The following is a 23,314-nucleotide window of genomic DNA, read 5'->3' on the forward strand; positions in this document are numbered from 1 at the left end:
TCTCACTGCCCCCGCTGCCCCCTCTGCTCCCCGCTGCCCCCTGCTGCCCCCTGTGCTCCCCTCCGCTGCCCCCGCTGCTCCCCACTGCCCCGTTGCCCCCGTAGCCCCCTGCCATTCCATATCCAGTCCACCAAACCCTGTATGGCCTCTTGTACGGTTAGTGTTAGTGGAAGCCCAGATAGCACATTTGAATCCTTCGAAGTTGTTGGAACGTACATCTTTGGTTTCACATTGGTTGTGGGATCGAAGCCATACGTTTCCTGACTTGTAAAACTGAACGTTTTGTAAACATTCAGAGAACAGAAGTGAACATTTCGTCTCTTCTGGGATCGTTTATTTTTTAGGTTGTAGGGAGAACATTTTATTCTGGTTCCTTGAGAGTTTTCCTCAGAGATTTTGGCTGGCATTCATTCATACAAATGTTTACGCAGTGTCCTTATTTACAATATTCATCCTGGGGTCACACACTTCTAATTCTGAAAAATTAAAGCTGTGAGAGGGGTGGGGGTGAGGGGTGGGGGTGGGGGTGGGGGTCTACCTGGTAGTAGGATTGGGGGTGAGAGGTGGGGGGTCGACCTGGTAGTAGGATGGGGGGTGAGGGGGTCGACCTGGTAGTAGGATTGGGGGTGAGGGGTGGGGGTCGACCTGGTAGTAGGATTGGGGGTGAGGGGTGGGGGTCGACCTGGTAGTAGGATGGGGGGTGAGGGGGTCGACCTGGTAGTAGGATTGGGGGTGAGGGGTGGGGGTCGACCTGATAGTAGGGTTGGGGGTGAGAGGTGGGGGGTCGACCTGGTAGTAGGATGGGGGTGAGGGGGTCGACCTGGTAGTAGGGTGGGGGGTCGACCTGGTAGTAGGATGGGGGTGAGAGGTGGGTCGACCTGGTAGTAGGGTTGGGGGAGGGGTGGGGGTCAACCTGGTAGTAGGGTTGGGGGTGAGGGGTGGGGGTCGACCTGGTAGTAGGGTTGGGGGTGAGGGGTGGGGTCGACCTGGTAGTAGGGTGAGGGGTGGGGGGTCGACCTGGTAGTAGGGTGGGGGTGAGGGCTGAGGGGGTTGAACTGGTAGTAGGGTGGGGGTGTGGGGTGGGGGTGAGGGGGTCGACCTGGTAGTAGGGTTGGGGGTGGGGTGTGGGGGTGAGGGGTGAGGGGGTCGACCTGGTAGTAGGTTTGGGGGTGAGGGGTGGGGGTCGACCTGGTAGTAGGATTGGGGGTGAGAGGTGGGGGTCGACCTGGTAGTAGGATTGGGGGTGAGGGGTGGGGGGTCGACCTGGTAGTAGGGTGAGGGGTGGGGGGTTCTAAGATTAAATATGGAATTGTTTTAAGATGGTATATACTTTTAATCATTTAGCTGTTTGATTTGGGACATTATGGAACCCTTTATTTAGGTATAAAACAATACATATACAAAAATGATCTAAATCTAGGAGATATAAGAAAGGAAATATATATGTTTACACATATTTAACCCCTTTTTTTTGGGTAGGCAGAAAACTATATTCATATTTTTTTCTCTTTTACAGGTACTGGTTTCCGTCAGATGAGTCCCGTGACAGTTCACCGTCGTGTTCGTGAGAGTCTCCCCTTTCCAGTGGTCATAAAAGTTGGTAGGTCAAACCATTTGGACACTACAGACGTTATGGGACTGATTTTTGGGATGTTTCATTTCAAACACTGCTCTCTAGCTCTGCCACCTTTCAGCTCAGATGCAGATGGTGGAGAATGTGGTGGATTGAGGCTCATCCAATGCAGAAAAAACAACTGATATCTCTATCTTCAATTTACGGATTTCTCAAAGGGGAATTTTTTATTATGTTACTTAGATTGACGCACTGTTGTGTCAATCGACTTTGCGGTTTTTAAAATTAAATTAGCTCTCAATTCCGTTCTCAGATGAAGAAAACCTCCCATAAAAACCACAAGGAAACTTTAGTTACGTTCATAAACGTTTAAATACTGTACAACCACAAGGAAACTTTAGTTACGTTCATAAACGTTTAAATACTGTACAACCACAAGGAAACGTGTAGGAAACGGTATGCCGAAGTAGGGGAATTCAAACAGAAGAAGTTTCATAACAACATCCTCAGAGATAGTTGGAGTTGTTGGGACAGATCTGGGGGGTTAGAAGAAAACATAAGGGATCTATTTTCCCTCCCTCCCTCCCTCCCTCCCTCCCTCCCTCCCTCCCTCCCTCCCTCCCTCCCTGTGTTTCCTGTCTCTCTGTACCAGTGTATTTATCCCTGTGTTTCCTGTCTCTCTGTACCAGTGTATTTATCCCTGTGTTTCCTGTCTCTCTGTGCCAGTGTATTTATCCCTGTGTTTCCTGTCTCTCTGTACCAGTGTATTTATCCCTGTGTTTCCTGTCTCTCTATACCAGTGTATTTATCCCTGTGTTTCCTGTCTCTCTATACCAGTGTATTTATCCCTGTGTTTCCTGTCTCTCTGTACCAGTGTATTTATCCCTGTGTTTCCTGTCTCTCTATACCAGTGTATTTATCCCTGTGTTTCCTGTCTCTCTGTACCAGTGTATTTATCCCTGTGTTTCCTGTCTCTCTGTCCCAGTGTATTTATCCCTGTGTTTCCTGTCTCTCTTGTCCCAGTGTATTTATCCCTGTGATTCCTTTCTCTTGTCCCAGTGTATTTATCCCTGTGTTTCCTGTCTCTCTGTACCAGTGTATTTATCCCTGTGTTTCCTGTCTCTCTGTACCAGTGTATTTATCCCTGTGATTCCTTTCTCTTGTCCCAGTGTATTTATCCCTGTGTTTCCTGTCTCTCTGTACCAGTGTATTTATCCCTGTGTTTCCTGTCTCTCTGTACCAGTGTATTTATCCCTGTGATTCCTTTCTCTTGTCCCAGTGTATTTATTCCTGTGTTTCCTGTCTCTCTGTACCAGTGTATTTATCCCTGTGTTTCCTGTCTCTCTGTACCAGTGTATTTATCCCTGTGATTCCTTTCTCTTGTCCCAGTGTATTTATCCCTGTGTTTCCTGTCTCTCTGTCCCAGTGTATTTATCCCTGTGTTTCCTGTCTCTCTGTCCCAGTGTATTTATCCCTGTGTTTCCTGTCTCTCTGTACCAGTGTATTTATCCCTGTGTTTCCTGTCTCTCTGTACCAGTGTATTTATCCCTGTGTTTCCTGTCTCTCTGTACCAGTGTATTTATCCCTGTGTTTCCTGTCTCTGTACCAGTGTATTTATCCCTGTGTTTCCTGTCTCTCTGTACCAGTGTATTTATCCCTGTGTTTCCTGTCTCTCTGTACCAGTGTATTTATCCCTGTGTTTCCTGTCTCTCTGTACCAGTGTATTTATCCCTGTGTTTCCTGTCTCTTGTACCAGTGTATTTATCCCTGTGTTTCCTGTCTCTCTGTACCAGTGTATTTATCCCTGTGTTTCCTGTCTCTCTGTGCTAGTGTATTTATCCCTGTGTTTCCTGTCCCTCTGTACCAGTGTATTTATCCCTGTGTTTCCTGTCTCTCTGTGCCAGTGTATTTATCCCTGTGTTTCCTGTCTCTCTGTGCCAGTGTATTTATCCCTGTGTTTCCTGTCTCTCTGTGCCAGTGTATTTATCCCTGTGTTTCCTGTCTCTCTGTGCCAGTGTATTTATCCCTGTGTTTCCTGTCTCTCTGGACCAGTGTATTTATTCCTGTGTTTCCTGTCTCTCTGTACCAGTGTATTTATCCCTGTGTTTCCTGTCTCTCTGGACCAGTGTATTTATTCCTGTGTTTCCTGTCTCTCTGTACCAGTGTATTTATCCCTGTGTTTCCTGTCTCTCTGGACCAGTGTATTTATTCCTGTGTTTCCTGTCTCTCTGTACCAGTGTATTTATCCCTGTGTTTCCTGTCCCTCTGTACCAGTGTATTTATCCCTGTGTTTCCTGTCTCTCTGTGCCAGTGTGATTATCCCTGTGTTTCCTGTCTCTCTGGACCAGTGTATTTATCCCTGTGTTTCCTGTCTCTCTGTGCCAGTGTATTTATCCCTGTGTTTCCTGTCTCTCTGTGCCACAGTATTTATCCCTGTGTTTCCTGTCTCTCTGTACCAGTGTATTTATCCCTGTGTTTCCTGTCTCTCTGTGCCAGTGTGATTATCCCTGTGTTTCCTGTCTCTCTGGACCAGTGTATTTATCCCTGTGTTTCCTGTCTCTCTGTGCCAGTGTGATTATCCCTGTGTTTCCTGTCTCTCTGTACCAGTGTATTTATCCCTGTGTTTCCTGTCCCTCTGTACCAGTGTATTTATCCCTGTGTTTCCTGTCTCTCTGTGCCAGTGTGATTATCCCTGTGTTTCCTGTCTCTCTGGACCAGTGTATTTATCCCTGTGTTTCCTGTCTCTCTGGACCAGTGTATTTATCCCTGTGTTTCCAGTCTCTGTACCAGTGTATTTATCCCTGTGTTTCCTGTCTCTCTGTACCAGTGTATGTATCCCTGTGTTTCCTGTCTCTCTGTGCCAGTGTATTTATCCCTGTGTTTCCTGTCTCTCTGTACCAGTGTATTTATCCCTGTGTTTCCTGTCTCTCTGTACCAGTGTATTTATCCCTGTGTTTCCTGTCTCTCTGTACCAGTGTATTTATCCCTGTGTTTCCTGTCTCTCTATGCCAGTTTGTCTTGTATGTCCAAGTCAACCAGCGTGTTTTTCCCACTTCTCCTGCCTTTTCTGAACTATATTTGCTAGTCGTCCTGGTTTTGACCCTTGCCTGTTTCTGGACTTTGTACCCGCCTTCCTGACCATTCTGCCGGCCTTGACCTCGAGCCCGTCTGCCACTCTGTACCTCCTGGACTCTGAACTGGTTTCAACCTTTTGCCTGTCCACGACCATTCTCTTGCCTAACCCATTTTGAATCAATAAACATCAAAGAGTCCAACCATCCGCATCTGGGTCTCGCCTTGTGCCCTGATAGGGAGGGTTTAATTATCTGGGCTTTGACTGTTTACTAATACTATAATTATGTTGGACTGCTAGCTTTTGAAAATATAAGCATATTTCTCATGTTCAAAAGTAAGGCGCTGGATCGAGTGTTCCTCTGGGACCTGACCAATGAACAAACAGGGACAAGGAGTGCTGTGATAGTGATATTTATAACTGTGCTCTGAGTTGGACTATTTCTAACAGAACTGTTAGTGTTGTTTTCCTGTTTGACATTTAGTATGATGTATTAGTCTATTTAGACAGGCTCTGGTAACAAATCATAATTATTATGGAAATGTTCTCCTGTCACTGATATTAACAACATCCCGTGTTTACAGTGGGTACATCCCAAATGACCCTATAGACCCTGGTCAACAGTAGTCCACTACCCTATAGACCCTGGTCTACAGTAGTCCACTACCCTATAGACCCTGGTCAACAGTAGTCCACTACCCTATAGACCCTGGTGTACAGTAGTCCACTACCCTATAGACCCTGGTCTACAGTAGTCCACTACCCTATAGACACTGGTCAACAGTAGTCCACTACCCTATAGACCCTGGTGTACAGTAGTCCACTACCCTATAGACCCTGGTCTACAGTAGTCCACTACCCTATAGACCCTGATCAACAGTAGTCCACTACCCTATAGACCCTGGTCTACAGTAGTCCACTACCCTATAGACCCCGGTCTACAGTAGTCCACTACCCTATAGACCCCGGTCTACAGTAGTCCACTACCCTGGTCAACAGTAGTCCACTACCCTGGTCTACAGTAGTCCACTACCCTATAGACCCTGGTCCACAGTAGGCCACTACCCTGGTCAACAGTAGTCCACTACCCTGGTCAACAGTAGTCCACTACCCTGGTCAACAGTAGTCCACTACCCTGATCTACAGTTGTCCACTACCCTATAGACCCTGGCCAACAGTAGTCCACTACCCTATAGACCCTGGTCAACAGTAGTCCACTACCCTGGTCTACAGTTGTCCACTACCCTATAGACCCTGGTCAACAGTAGTCCACTACCCTGGTCTACAGTAGTCCACTACCCTATAGACCCTGGTCTACAGTAGTCCACTACCCTATAGACCCTGATCAACAGTAGTCCACTAACCTATAGACCCTGATCAACAGTAGTCCACTACCCTGGTCAACAGTAGTCCACTACCCTGGTCAACAGTAGTCCACTACCCTGGTCTACAGTAGTCCACTACCCTGGTCTACAGTAGTCCACTACCCTGGTCTACAGTAGTCCACTACCCTATAGACCCTGGTCAACAGTAGTCCATTACACTGGTCAACAGTAGTCCACTACCCTGGTCTACAGTAGTCCACTACCCAATAGACCCTGGTCAACAGTAGTCCACTACCTGGTCAACAGTAGTCCACTACCCTATAGACCCTGGTCAACAGTAGTCCACTACCCTGGTCAACAGTAGTCCACTACCCTGGTCAACAGTAGTCCACTACCCTGGTCAACAGTAGTCCACAACCCTGGTAAACAGTAGTTCACTCCCCTATAGACCCTGGTCAACAGTAGGCCACTACCCTGGTCTACAGTAGTCCACTAACCTATAGACCCTGGTCAACAGTAGTCCACTACCCTGGTCAACAGTAGTCCACTACCTGGTCAACAGTAGTCCACTACCCTATAGACCCTGGTCAACAGTAGTCCACTACCCTGGTCTACAGTAGTCCACTAACCTATAGACCCTGGTCAACAGTAGTCCACTACCTGGTCAACAGTAGTCCACTACCCTATAGACCCTGGTCAACAGTAGTCCACTACCCAGGTCAACAGTAAGCCACTACCCTGGTCAACAGTATCCACTACCCTGGTCAACAGTAGTCCACTACCCTGGTCAACAGTAGTCCACAACCCTGGTAAACAGTAGTTCACTCCCCTATAGACCCTGGTCAACAGTAGTCCACTACCCTGGTCTACAGTAGTCCACTAACCTATAGACCCTGGTCAATAGTAGTCCACTACCCTGGTCAACAGTAGTCCACTACCCTGGTCAACAGTAGTCCACTACCCTGGTCTACAGTAGTCCACTACCCTGGTCTACAGTAGTCCACTACCCTGGTCTACAGTAGTCCACTACCCTATAGACCCTGGTCAACAGTAGTCCATTACACTGGTCAACAGTAGTCCACTACCCTGGTCTACAGTAGTCCACTACCCAATAGACCCTGGTCAACAGTAGTCCACTACCTGGTCAACAGTAGTCCACTACCCTATAGACCCTGGTCAACAGTAGTCCACTACCCTGGTCAACAGTAGTCCACTACCCTGGTCAACAGTAGTCCACTACCCTGGTCAACAGTAGTCCACAACCCTGGTAAACAGTAGTTCACTCCCCTATAGACCCTGGTCAACAGTAGTCCACTACCCTGGTCTACAGTAGTCCACTAACCTATAGACCTTGGTCAACAGTAGTCCACTACCCTGGTCAACAGTAGTCCACTACCTGGTCAACAGTAGTCCACTACCCTATAGACCCTGGTCAACAGTAGTCCACTACCCTGGTCAACAGTAGTCCACTACCCTGGTCAACAGTAGTCCACAACCCTGGTAAACAGTAGTTCACTCCCCTATAGACCCTGGTCAACAGTAGTCCACTACCCTGGTCTACAGTAGTCCACTAACCTATAGACCCTGGTCAATAGTAGTCCACTACCCTGGTCAACAGTAGTCCACTACCCTATAGACCCTGGTCCACAGTAGTCCACTACCCTGGTCAACAGTAGTCCACTACCCTGGTCAACAGTAGTCCACTACCCTGGTCAACAGTAGTCCACTACCCTGGTCTACAGTTGTCCACTACCCTATAGACCCTGGTCAACAGTAGTCCACTACCAGGGTCAACAGTAGTCCATTACCCCATAGACCCTGGTCAACAGTAGTCCACCCCCCTGGTCAACAGTAGTCCACTACCCTGGTCAACAGTAGTCCACTACCCTGGTCAACAGTAGTCCACTACCCAGATCAACAGTAGTCCACTAGCCTGGTCAACAGTGGTCCACTACCCGGGTCAACAGTGGTCCACTACCCTGGTCAACAGTGGTCCACTACCAAGGTCAACAGTAGTCCACTACCCTGGTCAACAGTAGTCCACTACCCTATAGACCCTGGTCAACAGTAGTCCACTACCCAGGTCAACAGTAGTCCACTACCCTGGTCAACAGTTGCCCACTACCCAGGTCAACAGTAGTCCACTACCCTGGTCAACAGTAGCCACTACCCAGGTCAACAGTAGTCCACTACCCTGGTCAACAGTAGTCCACTACCCTGGGCTACAGTAGTCCACTACCCTGTTCAACAGTAGTCCACTACCATGGTCAACAGTAGTCCATTACCCCATAGACCCTGGTCAACAGTAGTCCACCCCCCTGGTCAACAGTAGTTCACTACCCTGGGCTACTGTAGTCCACTACCCTGGTCAACAGTAGTCCACTACCCTGGTCAACAGTAGTCCACTACCCAGATCAACAGTAGTCCACTACCCTGGTCAATAGTTGTCCACTACCCTGGTCAACAGTAGCCCACTACCAAGGTCAACAGTATTCCGCTACCCTGGTCAACAGTAGTCCACTACCCAGGTCAACATTAGTCCACTACCCTGGTCAACAGTAGCCCACTACCCTGGTCAACAGTTGCCCACTACCCAGGTCAACAGTAGTCCACTACCCTGGTCAACAGTAGCCACTACCCAGGTCAACAGTAGTCCACTACCCTGGTCAACAGTAGTCCACTACCCTGGTCAACAGTAGTCCACTACCCTGGGCTACAGTAGTCCACTACCCTGGTCAACAGTAGTCAACTACCCTGGTCAACGGTAGTCCACTACCCTGGTCAACAGTAGTCCACTACCCTGGTCAACAGTAGTCCACTACCCTGGTCTTCAGTAGTCCACTACCCTGGTCAACAGTAGTCCACTACCCTGGTCAACAGTAGTCCACTACCCTATAGACCCAGGTCAACAGTAGTCCACTACCCAGGTCAACAGTAAGCCACTACCCTGGTCAACAGTATCCACTACCCTGGTCAACAGTAGTCCACTACCCTGGTCAACAGTAGTCCACTACCCTATAGACCCTGGTCGACAGTAGTCCACTACCCTGGTCAACAGTAGTCCACTACCATATAACCCTGGTCAACAGTAGTCTACTACCCAGGTCAACAGTAGTCCACTACCCAGGTCAACAGCAGTCCACTACCCAGGTCAACAGTAGTGCACTACCCTGGTCAACAGTAGACCACTACCCTGGTGTCAACAGTAGTCCACTACCCTGGTCAACAGTATCCACTACCCTATAGACCCTGGTCAACAGTAGTCCACTACCCTGGTCAACAGTAGTCCACTACCCAGGTCAACAGTAGTCCACTACCCAGGTCAACAGTAGTCCACTACCCAGGTCAACAGTAGTCCACTACCCAGGTCAACAGTAGTCCACTACCCTGGTCTACAGTAGTCCACTACCTAGGTCAACATTAGTCCACTACCCTGGTCTACAGTAGTCCACTACCCTGGTCAACAGTAGTTCCCTCCCCTATAGACCCTGGTCAGCAGTAGTCCACTACCCTAATCTACAGTAGTCCACTACCCTGGTCAGCAGTAGTCCACTACCCTATAGACCCTGGTCAACAGTAGTCGACTACCCTGTTCCACTACCCTATAGACTCTGGTTAACAGTAGTCCACGACCCTATAGACCCTGGTCTACAGTAGTCCACCACCCTATAGACCCTGCTGAACAGTAGTCCAAAACCCTATAGACCCTGGTCTACAGTAGTCCACTACCCTATAGACCCTGGTCTACAGTAGTCCACTACCCAGGTCAACAGTAGTCCACTACCCAGGTCAACAGTAGTCCACTACCCTGGTCAACAGTAGACCACTACCCTGATCAACAGTAGTCCACTACCCTATAGACCCTGGTCAACAGTAGTCCACTACCCTGGTCAACAGTAGTCCACTACCCTGGTCAACAGTATCCACTACCCTATAGACCCTGGTCAACAGTAGTCCACTACCCTGGTCAACAGTAGTCCACTACCCAGGTCAACAGTAGTCCACTAACCAGGTCAACATTAGTCCACTACCCTGGTCTACAGTAGTCCACTACCCAGGTCAACAGTAGTCCACTACCCTGGTCTACAGTAGTCCACTACCTAGGTCAACAGTAGTCCACTACCCTGGTCTACAGTAGTTCACTCCCCTATAGACCCTAGTCAACAGTAGTCCACTACCCTAATCTACAGTAGTCCACTACCCTGGTCAGCAGTAGTCCACTACCCTATAGACCCTGGTCTACAGTAGTCCACTACCCTATAGACCCTGGTCTACAGTAGTCCACTACCCTATAGACCCTGGTCTACAGTAGTCCACTACCTTATAGACCCTGGTCTACAGTAGTCCACTACCCTATAGACCCTGGTCTACAGTAGTCCACTACCCAGGTCAACAGCAGTCCACTACCCAGGTCAACAGTAGTCCACTACCCTATAGACCCAGGTCAACAGTAGTCCACTACCCAGGTCAACAGTAGTCCACTACCCTGGTCTTCAGTAGTCCACTACCCTGGTCAACAGTAGTCCACTACCCTGGTCAACAGTAGTCCACTACCCTGTAGACCCAGGTCAACAGTAGTCCACTACCCAGGTCAACAGTAGTCCACTACCCTGGTCAACAGTAGTCCACTACCCTATAGACCCTGGTCAACAGTAGTCCACTACCCTGGTCAACAGTAGTCCACTACCCTGGTCTTCAGTAGTCCACTACCCTGGTCAACAGTAGTCCACTACCCTGGTCAACAGTAGTCCACTACCCTATAGACCCTGGTAGACAGTAGTCCACTACCCTAATCTACAGTAGTCCACTACCCTGGTCAGCAGTAGTCCACTACCCTATAGACTCTGGTCAACAGTAGTCCACTACCCTATAGACCCTGGTCTACAGTAGTCCACTACCCTATAGACCCTGGTCAACAGTAGTCCACTACCCTATAGACCCTGGTCTACAGGAGTCTACTACCCTATAGACCCTGGTCTACAGTAGTCCACTACCCCATAGACCCTGGTCTACAGTAGTCCACTACCCTATAGACCCTGGTCAACAGTAGTCCACTACCCAGGTCAACAGTAGTCCACTACCCAGGTCAACAGTAGTCCACTACCCAGGTCAACAGTAGTCCACTACCCTGGTCAACAGTAGACCACTACCCTGATCAACAGTAGTCCACTACCCTATAGACCCTGGTCAACAGTAGTCCACTACCCTGGTCAACAGTAGTCCACTACCCTGGTCAACAGTATCCACTACCCTATAGACCCTGGTCAACAGTAGTCCACTACCCAGGTCAACAGTAGTCCACTACCCAGGTCAACAGTAGTCCACTAACCAGGTCAACAGTAGTCCACTACCCTGGTCTACAGTAGTCCACTACCCAGGTCAACAGTAGTCCACTACCCTGGTCTACAGTAGTCCACTACCTAGGTCAACAGTAGTCCACTACCCTGGTCTACAGTAGTCCACTACCCTGGTCAACAGTAGTTCACTCCCCTATAGACCCTAGTCAACAGTAGTCCACTACCCCCTAATCTACAGTAGTCCACTACCCTGGTCAGCAGTAGTCCACTACCCTATAGACCCTGGTCTACAGTAGTCCACTACCCTATAGACCCTGGTCAACAGTAGTCCACTACCCTATAGACCCTGGTCTACAGGAGTCCACTACCCTATAGACCCTGGTCTACAGTAGTCCACTACCCTATAGACCCTGGTCTACAGTAGTCCACTACCCTGGTCAACAGTAGTCCACTACCCTGGTCAACAGTAGTCTACTACCATATAGACCATGGTCAACAGTAGTCCACTACCCTATAGACCCTGGTCTACAGTAGTCCACTACCCCGGTCAACAGTAGTCCACTACCCTGGTCAACAGTAGTCCACTACCCTATAGACCCAGGTCAACAGTAGTCCACTACCCAGGTCAACAGTAGTCCACTACCCTGGTCTTCAGTAGTCCACTACCCTGGTCAACAGTAGTCCACTACCCTGGTCAACAGTAGTCCACTACCCTATAGACCCAGGTCAACAGTAGTCCACTACCCAGGTCAACAGTAGTCCACTACCCTGGTCAACAGTAGTCCACTACCCTATAGACCCTGGTCAACAGTAGTCCACTACCCTGGTCAACAGTAGTCCACTACCCTGGTCTTCAGTAGTCCACTACCCTGGTCAACAGTAGTCCACTACCCTGGTCAACAGTAGTCCACTACCCTATAGACCCAGGTCAACAGTAGTCCACTACCCAGGTCAACAGTAGTCCACTACCCTGGTCAAGAGTAGTCCACTACCCTATAGACCCTGGTAGACAGTAGTCCACTACCCTAATCTACAGTAGTCCACTACCCTGGTCAGCAGTAGTCCACTACCCTATAGACTCTGGTCAACAGTAGTCCACTACCCTATAGACCCTGGTCTACAGTAGTCCACTACCCTATAGACCCTGGTCAACAGTAGTCCACTACCCTATAGACCCTGGTCTACAGGAGTCCACTACCCTATAGACCCTGGTCTACAGTAGTCCACTACCCTATAGACCCTGGTCTACAGTAGTCCACTACCCTATAGACCCTGGTCAACAGTAGTCCACTACCCAGGTCAACAGTAGTCCACTACCCAGGTCAACAGTAGTCCACTACCCAGGTCAACAGTAGTCCACTACCCTGGTCAACAGTAGACCACTACCCTGATCAACAGTAGTCCACTACCCTATAGACCCTGGTCAACAGTAGTCCACTACCCTGGTCAACAGTAGTCCACTACCCAGGTCAACAGTAGTCCACTAACCAGGTCAACAGTAGTCCACTACCCTGGTCTACAGTAGTCCACTACCCAGGTCAACAGTAGTCCACTACCCTGGTCTACAGTAGTCCACTACCTAGGTCAACAGTAGTCCACTACCCTGGTCTACAGTAGTCCACTACCCTGGTCAACAGTAGTTCACTCCCCTATAGACCCTAGTCAACAGTAGTCCACTACCCTAATCTACAGTAGTCCACTACCCTGGTCAGCAGTAGTCCACTACCCTATAGACCCTGGTCTACAGTAGTCCACTACCCTATAGACCCTGGTCTACAGTAGTCCACTACCCTATAGACCCTGGTCAACAGTAGTCCACTACCCTATAGACCCTGGTCTACAGGAGTCCACTACCCTATAGACCCTGGTCTACAGTAGTCCACTACCCCATAGACCCTGGTCTACAGTAGTCCACTACCCTATAGACCCTGGTCAACAGTAGTCCACTACCCAGGTCAACAGTAGTCCACTACCCAGGTCAACAGTAGTCCACTACCCAGGTCAACAGTAGTCCACTACCCTGGTCAACAGTAGACCACTACCCTGATCAACAGTAGTCCACTACCCTATAGACCCTGGTCAACAGTAGTCCACTACCCTGGTCAACAGTAGTCCACTACCCTGGTCAACAGTATCCACTACCCTATAGACCCTGGTCAACAGTAGTCCACTACCCAGGTCAACAGTAGTCCACTACCCAGGTCAACAGTAGTCCACTAACCAGGTCAACAGTAGTCCACTACCCTGGTCTACAGTAGTCCACTACCCAGGTCAACAGTAGTCCACTACCCTGGTCTACAGTAGTCCACTACCTAGGTCAACAGTAGTCCACTACCCTGGTCTACAGTAGTCCACTACCCTGGTCAACAGTAGTTCACTACCCTATAGACCCTAGTCAACAGTAGTCCACTACCCTAATCTACAGTAGTCCACTACCCTGGTCAGCAGTAGTCCACTACCCTATAGACCCTGGTCTACAGTAGTCCACTACCCTATAGACCCTGGTCAACAGTAGTCCACTACCCTATAGACCCTGGTCTACAGGAGTCCACTACCCTATAGACCCTGGTCTACAGTAGTCCACTACCCTATAGACCCTGGTCTACAGTAGTCCACTACCCTGGTCAACAGTAGTCCACTACTCTGGTCAACAGTAGTCTACTACCATATAGACCATGGTCAACAGTAGTCCACTACCCTATAGACCCTGGTCTACAGTAGTCCACTACCCCGGTCAACAGTAGTCCACTACCCTGGTCAACAGTAGTCCACTACCCTATAGACCCAGGTCAACAGTAGTCCACTACCCAGGTCAACAGTAGTCCACTACCCTGGTCTTCAGTAGTCCACTACCCTGGTCAACAGTAGTCCACTACCCTGGTCAACAGTAGTCCACTACCCTATAGACCCAGGTCAACAGTAGTCCACTACCCAGGTCAACAGTAGTCCACTACCCTGGTCAACAGTAGTCCACTACCCTATAGACCCTGGTCAACAGTAGTCCACTACCCTGGTCAACAGTAGTCCACTACCCTGGTCTTCAGTAGTCCACTACCCTGGTCAACAGTAGTCCACTACCCTGGTCAACAGTAGTCCACTACCCTATAGACCCAGGTCAACAGTAGTCCACTACCCAGGTCAACAGTAGTCCACTACCCTGGTCAAGAGTAGTCCACTACCCTATAGACCCTGGTAGACAGTAGTCCACTACCCTAATCTACAGTAGTCCACTACCCTGGTCAGCAGTAGTCCACTACCCTATAGACTCTGGTCAACAGTAGTCCACTACCCTATAGACCCTGGTCTACAGTAGTCCACTACCCTATAGACCCTGGTCAACAGTAGTCCACTACCCTATAGACCCTGGTCTACAGGAGTCCACTACCCTATAGAGACCCTGGTCTACAGTAGTCCACTACCCTATAGACCCTGGTCTATAGTAGTCCACTACCCTATAGACCCTGGTCAACAGTAGTCCACTACCCAGGTCAACAGTAGTCCACTACCCAGGTCAACAGTAGTCCACTACCCAGGTCAACAGTAGTCCACTACCCTGGTCAACAGTAGACCACTACCCTGATCAACAGTAGTCCACTACCATATAGACCCTGGTCAACAGTAGTCCACTACCCTGGTCAACAGTAGTCCACTACCCAGGTCAACAGTAGTCCACTAACCAGGTCAACAGTAGTCCACTACCCTGGTCTACAGTAGTCCACTACCCAGGTCAACAGTAGTCCACTACCCTGGTCTACAGTAGTCCACTACCTAGGTCAACAGTAGTCCACTACCCTGGTCTACAGTAGTCCACTACCCTGGTCAACAGTAGTTCACTCCCTATAGACCCTAGTCAACAGTAGTCCACTACCCTAATCTACAGTAGTCCACTACCCTGGTCAGCAGTAGTCCACTACCCTATAGACCCTGGTCTACAGTAGTCCACTACCCTATAGACCCTGGTCTACAGTAGTCCAATACCCTATAGACCCTGGTCTACAGTAGTCCACTACCCTATAGACCCTGGTCTACAGGAGTCCACTACCCTATAGACCCTGGTCTACAGTAGTCCACTACCCTATAGACCCTGGTCTACAGTAGTCCACTACCCTGGTCAACAGTAGTCCACTACCCTGGTCAACAGTAGTCTACTACCATATAGACCATGGTCAACAGTAGTCCACTACCCTATAGACCCTGGTCTACAGTAGTCCACTACCCCGGTCAACAGTAGTCCACTACCCTGGTCAACAGTAGTCCACTACCCTATAGACCCAGGTCAACAGTAGTCCACTACCCTGGTCTTCAGTAGTCCACTACCCTGGTCTTCAGTAGTCCACTACCCTGGTCAACAGTAGTCCACTACCCTGGTCAACAGTAGTCCACTACCCTATAGACCCAGGTCAACAGTAGTCCACTACCCTGGTCAACAGTAGTCTACTACCCTGGTCTTCAGTAGTCCACTACCCTGGTCAACAGTAGTCCACTACCCTGGTCAACAGTAGTCCACTACCCTATAGACCCAGGTCAACAGTAGTCCACTACCCAGGTCAACAGTAGTCCACTACCCTGGTCAAGAGTAGTCCACTACCCTATAGACCCTGGTAGACAGTAGTCCACTACCCTGGTCAACAGTAGTCCACTACCCTGGTCAACAGTAGTCTACTACCATATAGACCATGGTCAACAGTAGTCCACTACCCTATAGACCCTGGTCTACAGTAGTCCACTACCCGGTCAACAGTAGTCCACTACCCTATAGACCCTGATCAACAGTAGTCCACTACCCTGGTCAACAGTAGTCCACTACCCTGGTCAACAGTAGTCCACTACCCTGGTCTACAGTAGTCCACTACCCTGGTCTACAGTAGTCCACTACCCTATAGACCCTGGTCAACAGTAGTCCACTACACTGGTCAACAGTAGTCCACTACCCTGGTCAACAGTAGTCCACTACCCTGGTCTACAGTAGTCCACTACCCAGGTCAACATTAGTCCACTACCCTGGTCAACAGTAGCCCACTACCCTGGTCAACAGTTGCCCACTACCCAGGTCAACAGTAGTCCACTACCCTGGTCAACAGTAGCCACTACCCAGGTCAACAGTAGTCCACTACCCTGGTCAACAGTAGTCCACTACCCTGGTCAACAGTAGTCCACTACCCTGGGCTACAGTAGTCCACTACCCTGGTCAACAGTAGTCAACTAACCTGGTCAACAGTAGTCCACTACCCTGGTCAACAGTAGTCCACTACCCTGGTCAACAGTAGTCCACTACCCTGGTCATCAGTAGTCCACTACCCTGGTCTTCAGTAGTCCACTACCCTGGTCAACAGTAGTCCACTACCCTGGTCAACAGTAGTCCACTACCCTGGTCTACAGTAGTCCACTACCCTATAGACCCTGGTCCACAGTAGGCCACTACCCTGGTCAACAGTAGTCCACTACCCTGGTCAACAGTAGTCCACTACCCTGGTCTACAGTTGTCCACTACCCTATAGACCCTGGTCAACAGTAGTCCACTACCAGGGTCAACAGTAGTCCGTTACCCCATAGACCCTGGTCAACAGTAGTCCACCCCCCTGGTCAACAGTAGTCCACTACCCTGGTCAACAGTAGTCCACTACCCTGGTCAACAGTAGTCCACTACCCAGATCAACAGTAGTCCACTAGCCTGGTCAACAGTGGTCCACTACCCGGGTCAACAGTGGTCCACTACCCTGGTCAACAGTAGTCCACTACCCTATAGACCCTGGTCAACAGTAGTCCACTACCCTGGTCAACAGTAGTCCACTACCCTATAGACCCTGGTCAACAGTAGTCCACTACCCAGGTCAACAGTAGTCCACTACCCTGGTCAACAGTTGCCCACTACCCAGGTCAACAGTAGTCCACTACCCTGGTCAACAGTAGTCCACTAACATGGTCAACAGTAGTCCATTACCCCATAGACCCTGGTCAACAGTAGTCCACCCCCCTGGTCAACAGTAGTTCACTACCCTGGGCTACTGTAGTCCACTACCCTGGTCAACAGTAGTCCACTACCCTGGTCAACAGTAGTCCACTACCCAGATCAACAGTAGTCCACTACCCTGGTCAATAGTTGTCCACTACCCTGGTCAACAGTAGCCCACTACCAAGGTCAACAGTATTCCGCTACCCTGGTCAACAGTAGTCCACTACCCAGGTCAACATTAGTCCACTACCCTGGTCAACAGTAGCCCACTACCCTGGTCAACAGTTGCCCACTACCCAGGTCAACAGTAGTCCACTACCCTGGTCAACAGTAGCCACTACCCAGGTCAACAGTAGTCCACTACCCTGGTCAACAGTAGTCCACTACCCTGGTCAACAGTAGTCCACTACCCTGGGCTACAGTAGTCCACTACCCTGGTCAACAGTAGTCACTACCTGGTCAACACTACCCTGGTCAACAGTAGTCACTACCCTGGTCAACAGTAGTCCACTACCCTGGTCAACAGTAGTCCACTACCCTGGTCAACAGTAGTTCACTACCCTGGTCAACAGTAGTCCACTACCCTGGTCAACAGTAGTCCACTACCCTATAGACCCAGGTCAACAGTAGTCCACTACCCAGGTCAACAGTAAGCCACTACCCTGGTCAACAGTATCCACTACCCTGGTCAACAGTAGTCCACTACCCTGGTCAACAGTAGTCCACTACCCTATAGACCCTGGTCGACAGTAGTCCACTACCATATAACCCTGGTCAACAGTAGTCCACTACCCAGGTCAACAGTAGTCCACTACCCAGGTCAACAGCAGTCCACTACCCAGGTCAACAGTAGTCCACTACCCTGGTCAACAGTAGACCACTACCCTGATCAACAGTAGTCCACTACCCTATAGACCCTGGTCAACAGTAGTCCACTACCCTATAGACCCTGGTCTACAGTAGTCCACTACCCTATAGACCCTGGTCTACAGTAGTCCACTACCCTATAGACCCTGGTCTACAGTAGTCCACTACCCTATAGACCCTGGTCAACAGTAGTCCACTACCCAGGTCAACAGTAGTCCACTACCCAGGTCAACAGTAGTCCACTACCCAGGTCAACAGTAGTCCACTACCCTGGTCAACAGTAGACCACTACCCTGATCAACAGTAGTCCACTACCCTATAGACCCTGGTCAACAGTAGTCCACTACCCTGGTCAACAGTAGTCCACTACCCTGGTCAACAGTATCCACTACCCTATAGACCCTGGTCAACAGTAGTCCACTACCCTGGTCAACAGTAGTCCACTACCCAGGTCAACAGTAGTCCACTAACCAGGTCAACAGTAGTCCACTACCCTGGTCTACAGTAGTCCACTACCCAGGTCAACAGTAGTCCACTACCCTGGTCTACAGTAGTCCACTACCTAGGTCAACAGTAGTCCACTACCCTGGTCTACAGTAGTCCACTACCCTGGTCAACAGTAGTTCACTCCCTATAGACCCTAGTCAACAGTAGTCCACTACCCTAATCTACAGTAGTCCACTACCCTGGTCAGCAGTAGTCCACTACCCTATAGACCCTGGTCTACAGTAGTCCACTACCATATAGACCCTGGTCTACAGTAGTCCACTACCCTATAGACCCTGGTCAACAGTAGTCCACTACCCTATAGACCCTGGTCTACAGGAGTCCACTACCCTATAGACCCTGGTCTACAGTAGTCCACTACCCTATAGACCCTGGTCTACAGTAGTCCACTACCCTGGTCAACAGTAGTCCACTACCCTGGTCAACAGTAGTCTACTACCATATAGACCATGGTCAACAGTAGTCCACTACCCTATAGACCCTGGTCTACAGTAGTCCACTACCCCGGTCAACAGTAGTCCACTACCCTATAGACCCTGGTCAACAGTAGTCCACTACCCTGGTCTTCAGTAGTCCACTACCCTGGTCTTCAGTAGTCCACTACCCTGGTCAACAGTAGTCCACTACCCTGGTCAACAGTAGTCCACTACCCTATAGACCCAGGTCAACAGTAGTCCACTACCCAGGTCAACAGTAGTCCACTACCCTGGTCAAGAGTAGTCCACTACCCTATAGACCCTGGTCTACAGTAGTCCACTACCCTATAGACCCTGGTCTACAGTAGTCCACTACCCTATAGACCCTGGTCTACAGTAGTCCACTACCCTATAGACCCTGGTCTACAGTAGTCCACTACCCTATAGACCCTGGTCTACAGTAGTCCACAACCCTATAGACCCTGGTCTACAGTAGTCCACTACCCTATAGACCCTGGTCTACAGTAGTCCACTACCCTATAGACCCTGGTCTACAGTAGTCCACTACCCTATAGACCCTGGTCTACAGAAGTCGACTACCCTATAGACCCTGGTCAACAGTAGTCCACTACCCTGGTCTACAGTAGTCCACTACCCTATAGACCCTGTTCTACAGTAGTCCACTACCCTAGACCCAACAGTTGCCCACTACCCAGGTAGACCCTGGTGTACAGTAGTCCACTACCCTGGTCAACAGTAGACCCTGGTCTACAGTAGTCCATTACCCTATAGACCCTGGTCTACAGTAGTCCACTACCCTAGACCCTGGTGTACAGTAGTTCACTACCCTATAGACCCTGGTCAACAGTAGTCCACTATAGACCCTGGTCAACAGTAGTCCACTACCCAGATCAACAGTAGTCTACCCTGGTCAATACCCTATAGACCCTGGTCAACAGTAGTCCCCTACCTATAGACCCTGGTCAACAGTATTCCACTACCCTATAGACCCTGGTCCACAGTAGTCCACTACCCTATAGACCCTGGTCAACAGTAGCCCACTACCCTGGTCCTATAGACCCTGGTCAACAGTAGTCCACTACCCCCTATAGACCCTGGTCTACAGTAGTCCACTACCCTATAGACCCTGGTCTACAGTAGTCCACTACCCTATAGACCCTGGTCTACAGTAGTCCACTACCCTATAGACCCTGGTCTACAGTAGTCCACTACAATGGAAATAGGCTACTCTTCTTCCCTGACGGCCCTTCAGTTCAGTAGGTGTTGGCTTCAATGCTGTTCAGCAAGCTTTGGCTTCAATGCTGTTCAGCACGCTTTGGCTTCAATGCTGTTCAGCACGCGTTGGCTTCAATGCTGTTCAGCAAGCTTTGGCTTCAATGCTGTTCAGCACGCTTTGGCTTCAATGCTGTTCAGCAAGCTTTGGCTTCAATGCTGTTCAGCAAGCTACTTCCTGTTCAGCAAGCTTTGGCTTCAATGCTGTTCAGCAGCTTTGGCTTCAATGCTCCACAAGCCCTGGCTTCAATGCTGTTCAGCAAGACCTTTGGCTTCAATGCTGTTCAGCAAGCGGAAATAGGCTTATTCTGTTCAGCAAGCTTTGCCCTTGCTGTTCAGCAAGCTTTGGCTTCAATGCTATTCAGCAAGCCTTGGCTTCAATGCTATTCAGCAAGCTTTGGCTTCAATGCTGTTCAGCAAGCGTTGGCTTCAATGCTGTTCAGCAAGCGTTGGCTTCAATGCTGTTCAGCAAGCTTTGGCTTCAATGCTGTTCTGCAAGCGTTGGCTTCAATTCTTTCAGCAAGCTTTGGCTTCAATGCTGTTCAGCAAGCTTTGGCTTCAATGCTGTTCAGCACGCTTTGGCTTCAATGCTGTTCAGCAAGCTTTGGCTTCAATGCTGTTCAGCAAGCGTTGGCTTCAATGCTGTTCAGCAAGCGTTGGCTTCAATGCTGTTCAGCAAGCGTTGGCTTCAATGCTGTTCAGCAAGCGTTGGCTTCAATGCTGTTCAGCAAGCGTTGGCTTCAACACACAAGAGAGAATAATAACTATTATTCTGTTCTCAGCAGTCAGTGTCTGTTTGGAGTGGCTGACACACAGGGTGAGTCGCACAAAGCATCCTGTTCCCTATATAGTGCACTGCCTTTGTCCAGGTCCCATAAGGAATAGGGTGTCAGGAAGTGGAGGGCACTGTGGTATGCGGAACATTGTGACTATCCCTGTCTTAGAAAAACAAACTATTTTGTCTGTTTCCATTGTGTGTAAATGTTTTTTTCAGTCCAGAAAGGGAAACCAGAAGTAAACTGTGTAATTTATAGGCTCTAATTGTTACAACCGTCGATGTTCTGAAGAACTATGGTTCCCCTGTGGCCTGGGAAATACAAGATCCTCTGGTTGATGTTGGCGTGACACAGTGGTTATAGTAGTGGGTAAAGTAATAATGCGTGTGATAATTGTTTTGTTTGTTTTATAACCTTGTTCATGTAACTTGCAACTGTGAATTCGGAAAGTTTTCAGACCCATTGACTCTTTCCACATTTTGGTTACGTTACAGCCTTATTCTAAAATGGATTAAATTATGTTTTTTTCATTATCAATCTACACACAATACCCCCATAATGACAAAGCAAAAACAATTTCTTTAAATGTTTGCAAATTTCTTATAGGGATGTACGGCTCTGTGCACTGTGTCTCCGGTACGTCTAGCCCAGTCAGTCCTGTGCCAGCGCTCCGCATTTGCAGGGCGAAGATAACCATCCAGCCAGTACGGGTTGTGCTCTACGCTCGAGACCTCCAGTGCGCCTCCACGGTGTATCCGGTGCCTCCGCCAAGAACCAAGCCTCCTGTATGTCTCCCCAGCCTGGTGAGCCCTGTGGCAGCTCCCAGAACCAGGCCTCCTGTATGTCTCCCCAGCCTGGTGAGCCCTGTGGCAGCTCCCAGAACCAAGCCTCCTGTATGTCTCCCCAGCCTGGTGAGTCCTGTGCCTGCTCCCAGAACCAGGCCTCCTGTATGTCTCCCCAGGCTGGTGAGTCCAGTGCCTGCTCCCAGAACCAGGCCTCCTGTATGTCTCCCCAGCCTGGTGAGTCCTGTGCCTGCTCCCAGAACCAGGCCTCCTGTATGTCTCCCCAGGCTGGTGAATCCTGTGCCTGCTCCCAAAACCAAGCCTCCAGTATGTCTCCCCATCCTGGTGAGTCCTGTGCCTCCTCCCAGAACAAAGCCTCCATTATTTCTCCCCAGCCCAGTGAGTCCTGTGCCTGCGCCCAGAACCAAGCCTCCTGTATGTCTCCCCTCTCCTCACTCCAGTATTGATCCATGGCAAGAAGCCTCCAGTGATGATCCATGGCAAGACCTCTATCTGGACCTCTGACAGTCTCTATGGGGGTGCCACAGGGTTCAATTCTCGGGCCGACTCTTTTCTCTGTATACATCAATGATGTTGCTCTTGCTGCTGGTGATTCTCTGATCCACCTCTACGCAGACGCCGCCATTCTGTATACTTCTGGCCCCTCCTTGGACACTGTGTTAACTAACCTCCAGACGAGCTTCAATGCCATACAACTCTCCTTCCGTGGCCTCCAACTGCTCTTAAATGCAAGTAAAACTAAATGCATGCTATTCAATCGATTGCTGCCCGCACCTGCTCGCCCATCCAACATAACTACTCTGGACGCCTCTGACTTAGAATACGTGGACAACTACAAATACCTAGGTGTCTGGTTAGACTTTGAACTCTTTTCCAGACTCACATTAAGCATCTCCAATCCAAAATTAAATCTAGAATCGGCTTCCTATATCGCAACAAAGCATCCTTCACTCATGCTGCCACACATACCCTCGTAAAACTGACCATCCTACCGATCCTCGACTTCGGTGATGTCATCTATAAAATAGCCTCCAACACTCTACTCAACAAACTGGATGCAGTCTATCACAGTGCCATTCGTTTTGTCACCAAAGCCCCATACACTACCCACCATTGCGACCTGTACGCTCTCGTTGGTTGGCCCTCGCTTCATACTCGTCACCAAACCCACTGGCTACAGGTTATCTACAAGTCTGCCAGGTAAAGCCCCGCCTTATCTCAGCTCACTGGTCACCATAGCAGCACGCGCTCCAGCAGGTATATCTCACTGGTCACCCCCAAAGCCAATTCCTCCTTTGGTCGTTTTTCCTTCCAGTTCTCTGCTGCCCATGACTGGAACAAATGTAAAAAATCTCTGAAGCTAGAGACTCACATCTCCCTCACTAGCTTTAAGCACCAGCTCACAGATCACTGCACACTGCACATAGCCCA

At 49.7% G+C, this 23,314-nt stretch overlaps 1 protein-coding gene across 1 annotated transcript in view; it reads right to left on the reverse strand.

Annotated features, from left to right (window-relative positions):
* Positions 1 to 534: 534 nt before the first annotated feature.
* The window catches only part of LOC121840730 (extensin-like), a 23,645-nt gene continuing 865 nt past the window's right edge, over positions 535 to 23,314 (reverse strand). The window contains exon 2 of the mRNA XM_042305728.1: positions 535 to 1,263. Within this exon, the coding sequence (XP_042161662.1) occupies positions 535 to 1,263 (729 nt within the window). The remainder of the gene's footprint in view (positions 1,264 to 23,314) is intronic.

Source organism: Oncorhynchus tshawytscha, linkage group LG24 (genome assembly GCF_018296145.1).
Source record: "Oncorhynchus tshawytscha isolate Ot180627B linkage group LG24, Otsh_v2.0, whole genome shotgun sequence".
NCBI classification, from domain to species: domain Eukaryota; kingdom Metazoa; phylum Chordata; class Actinopteri; order Salmoniformes; family Salmonidae; genus Oncorhynchus; species Oncorhynchus tshawytscha.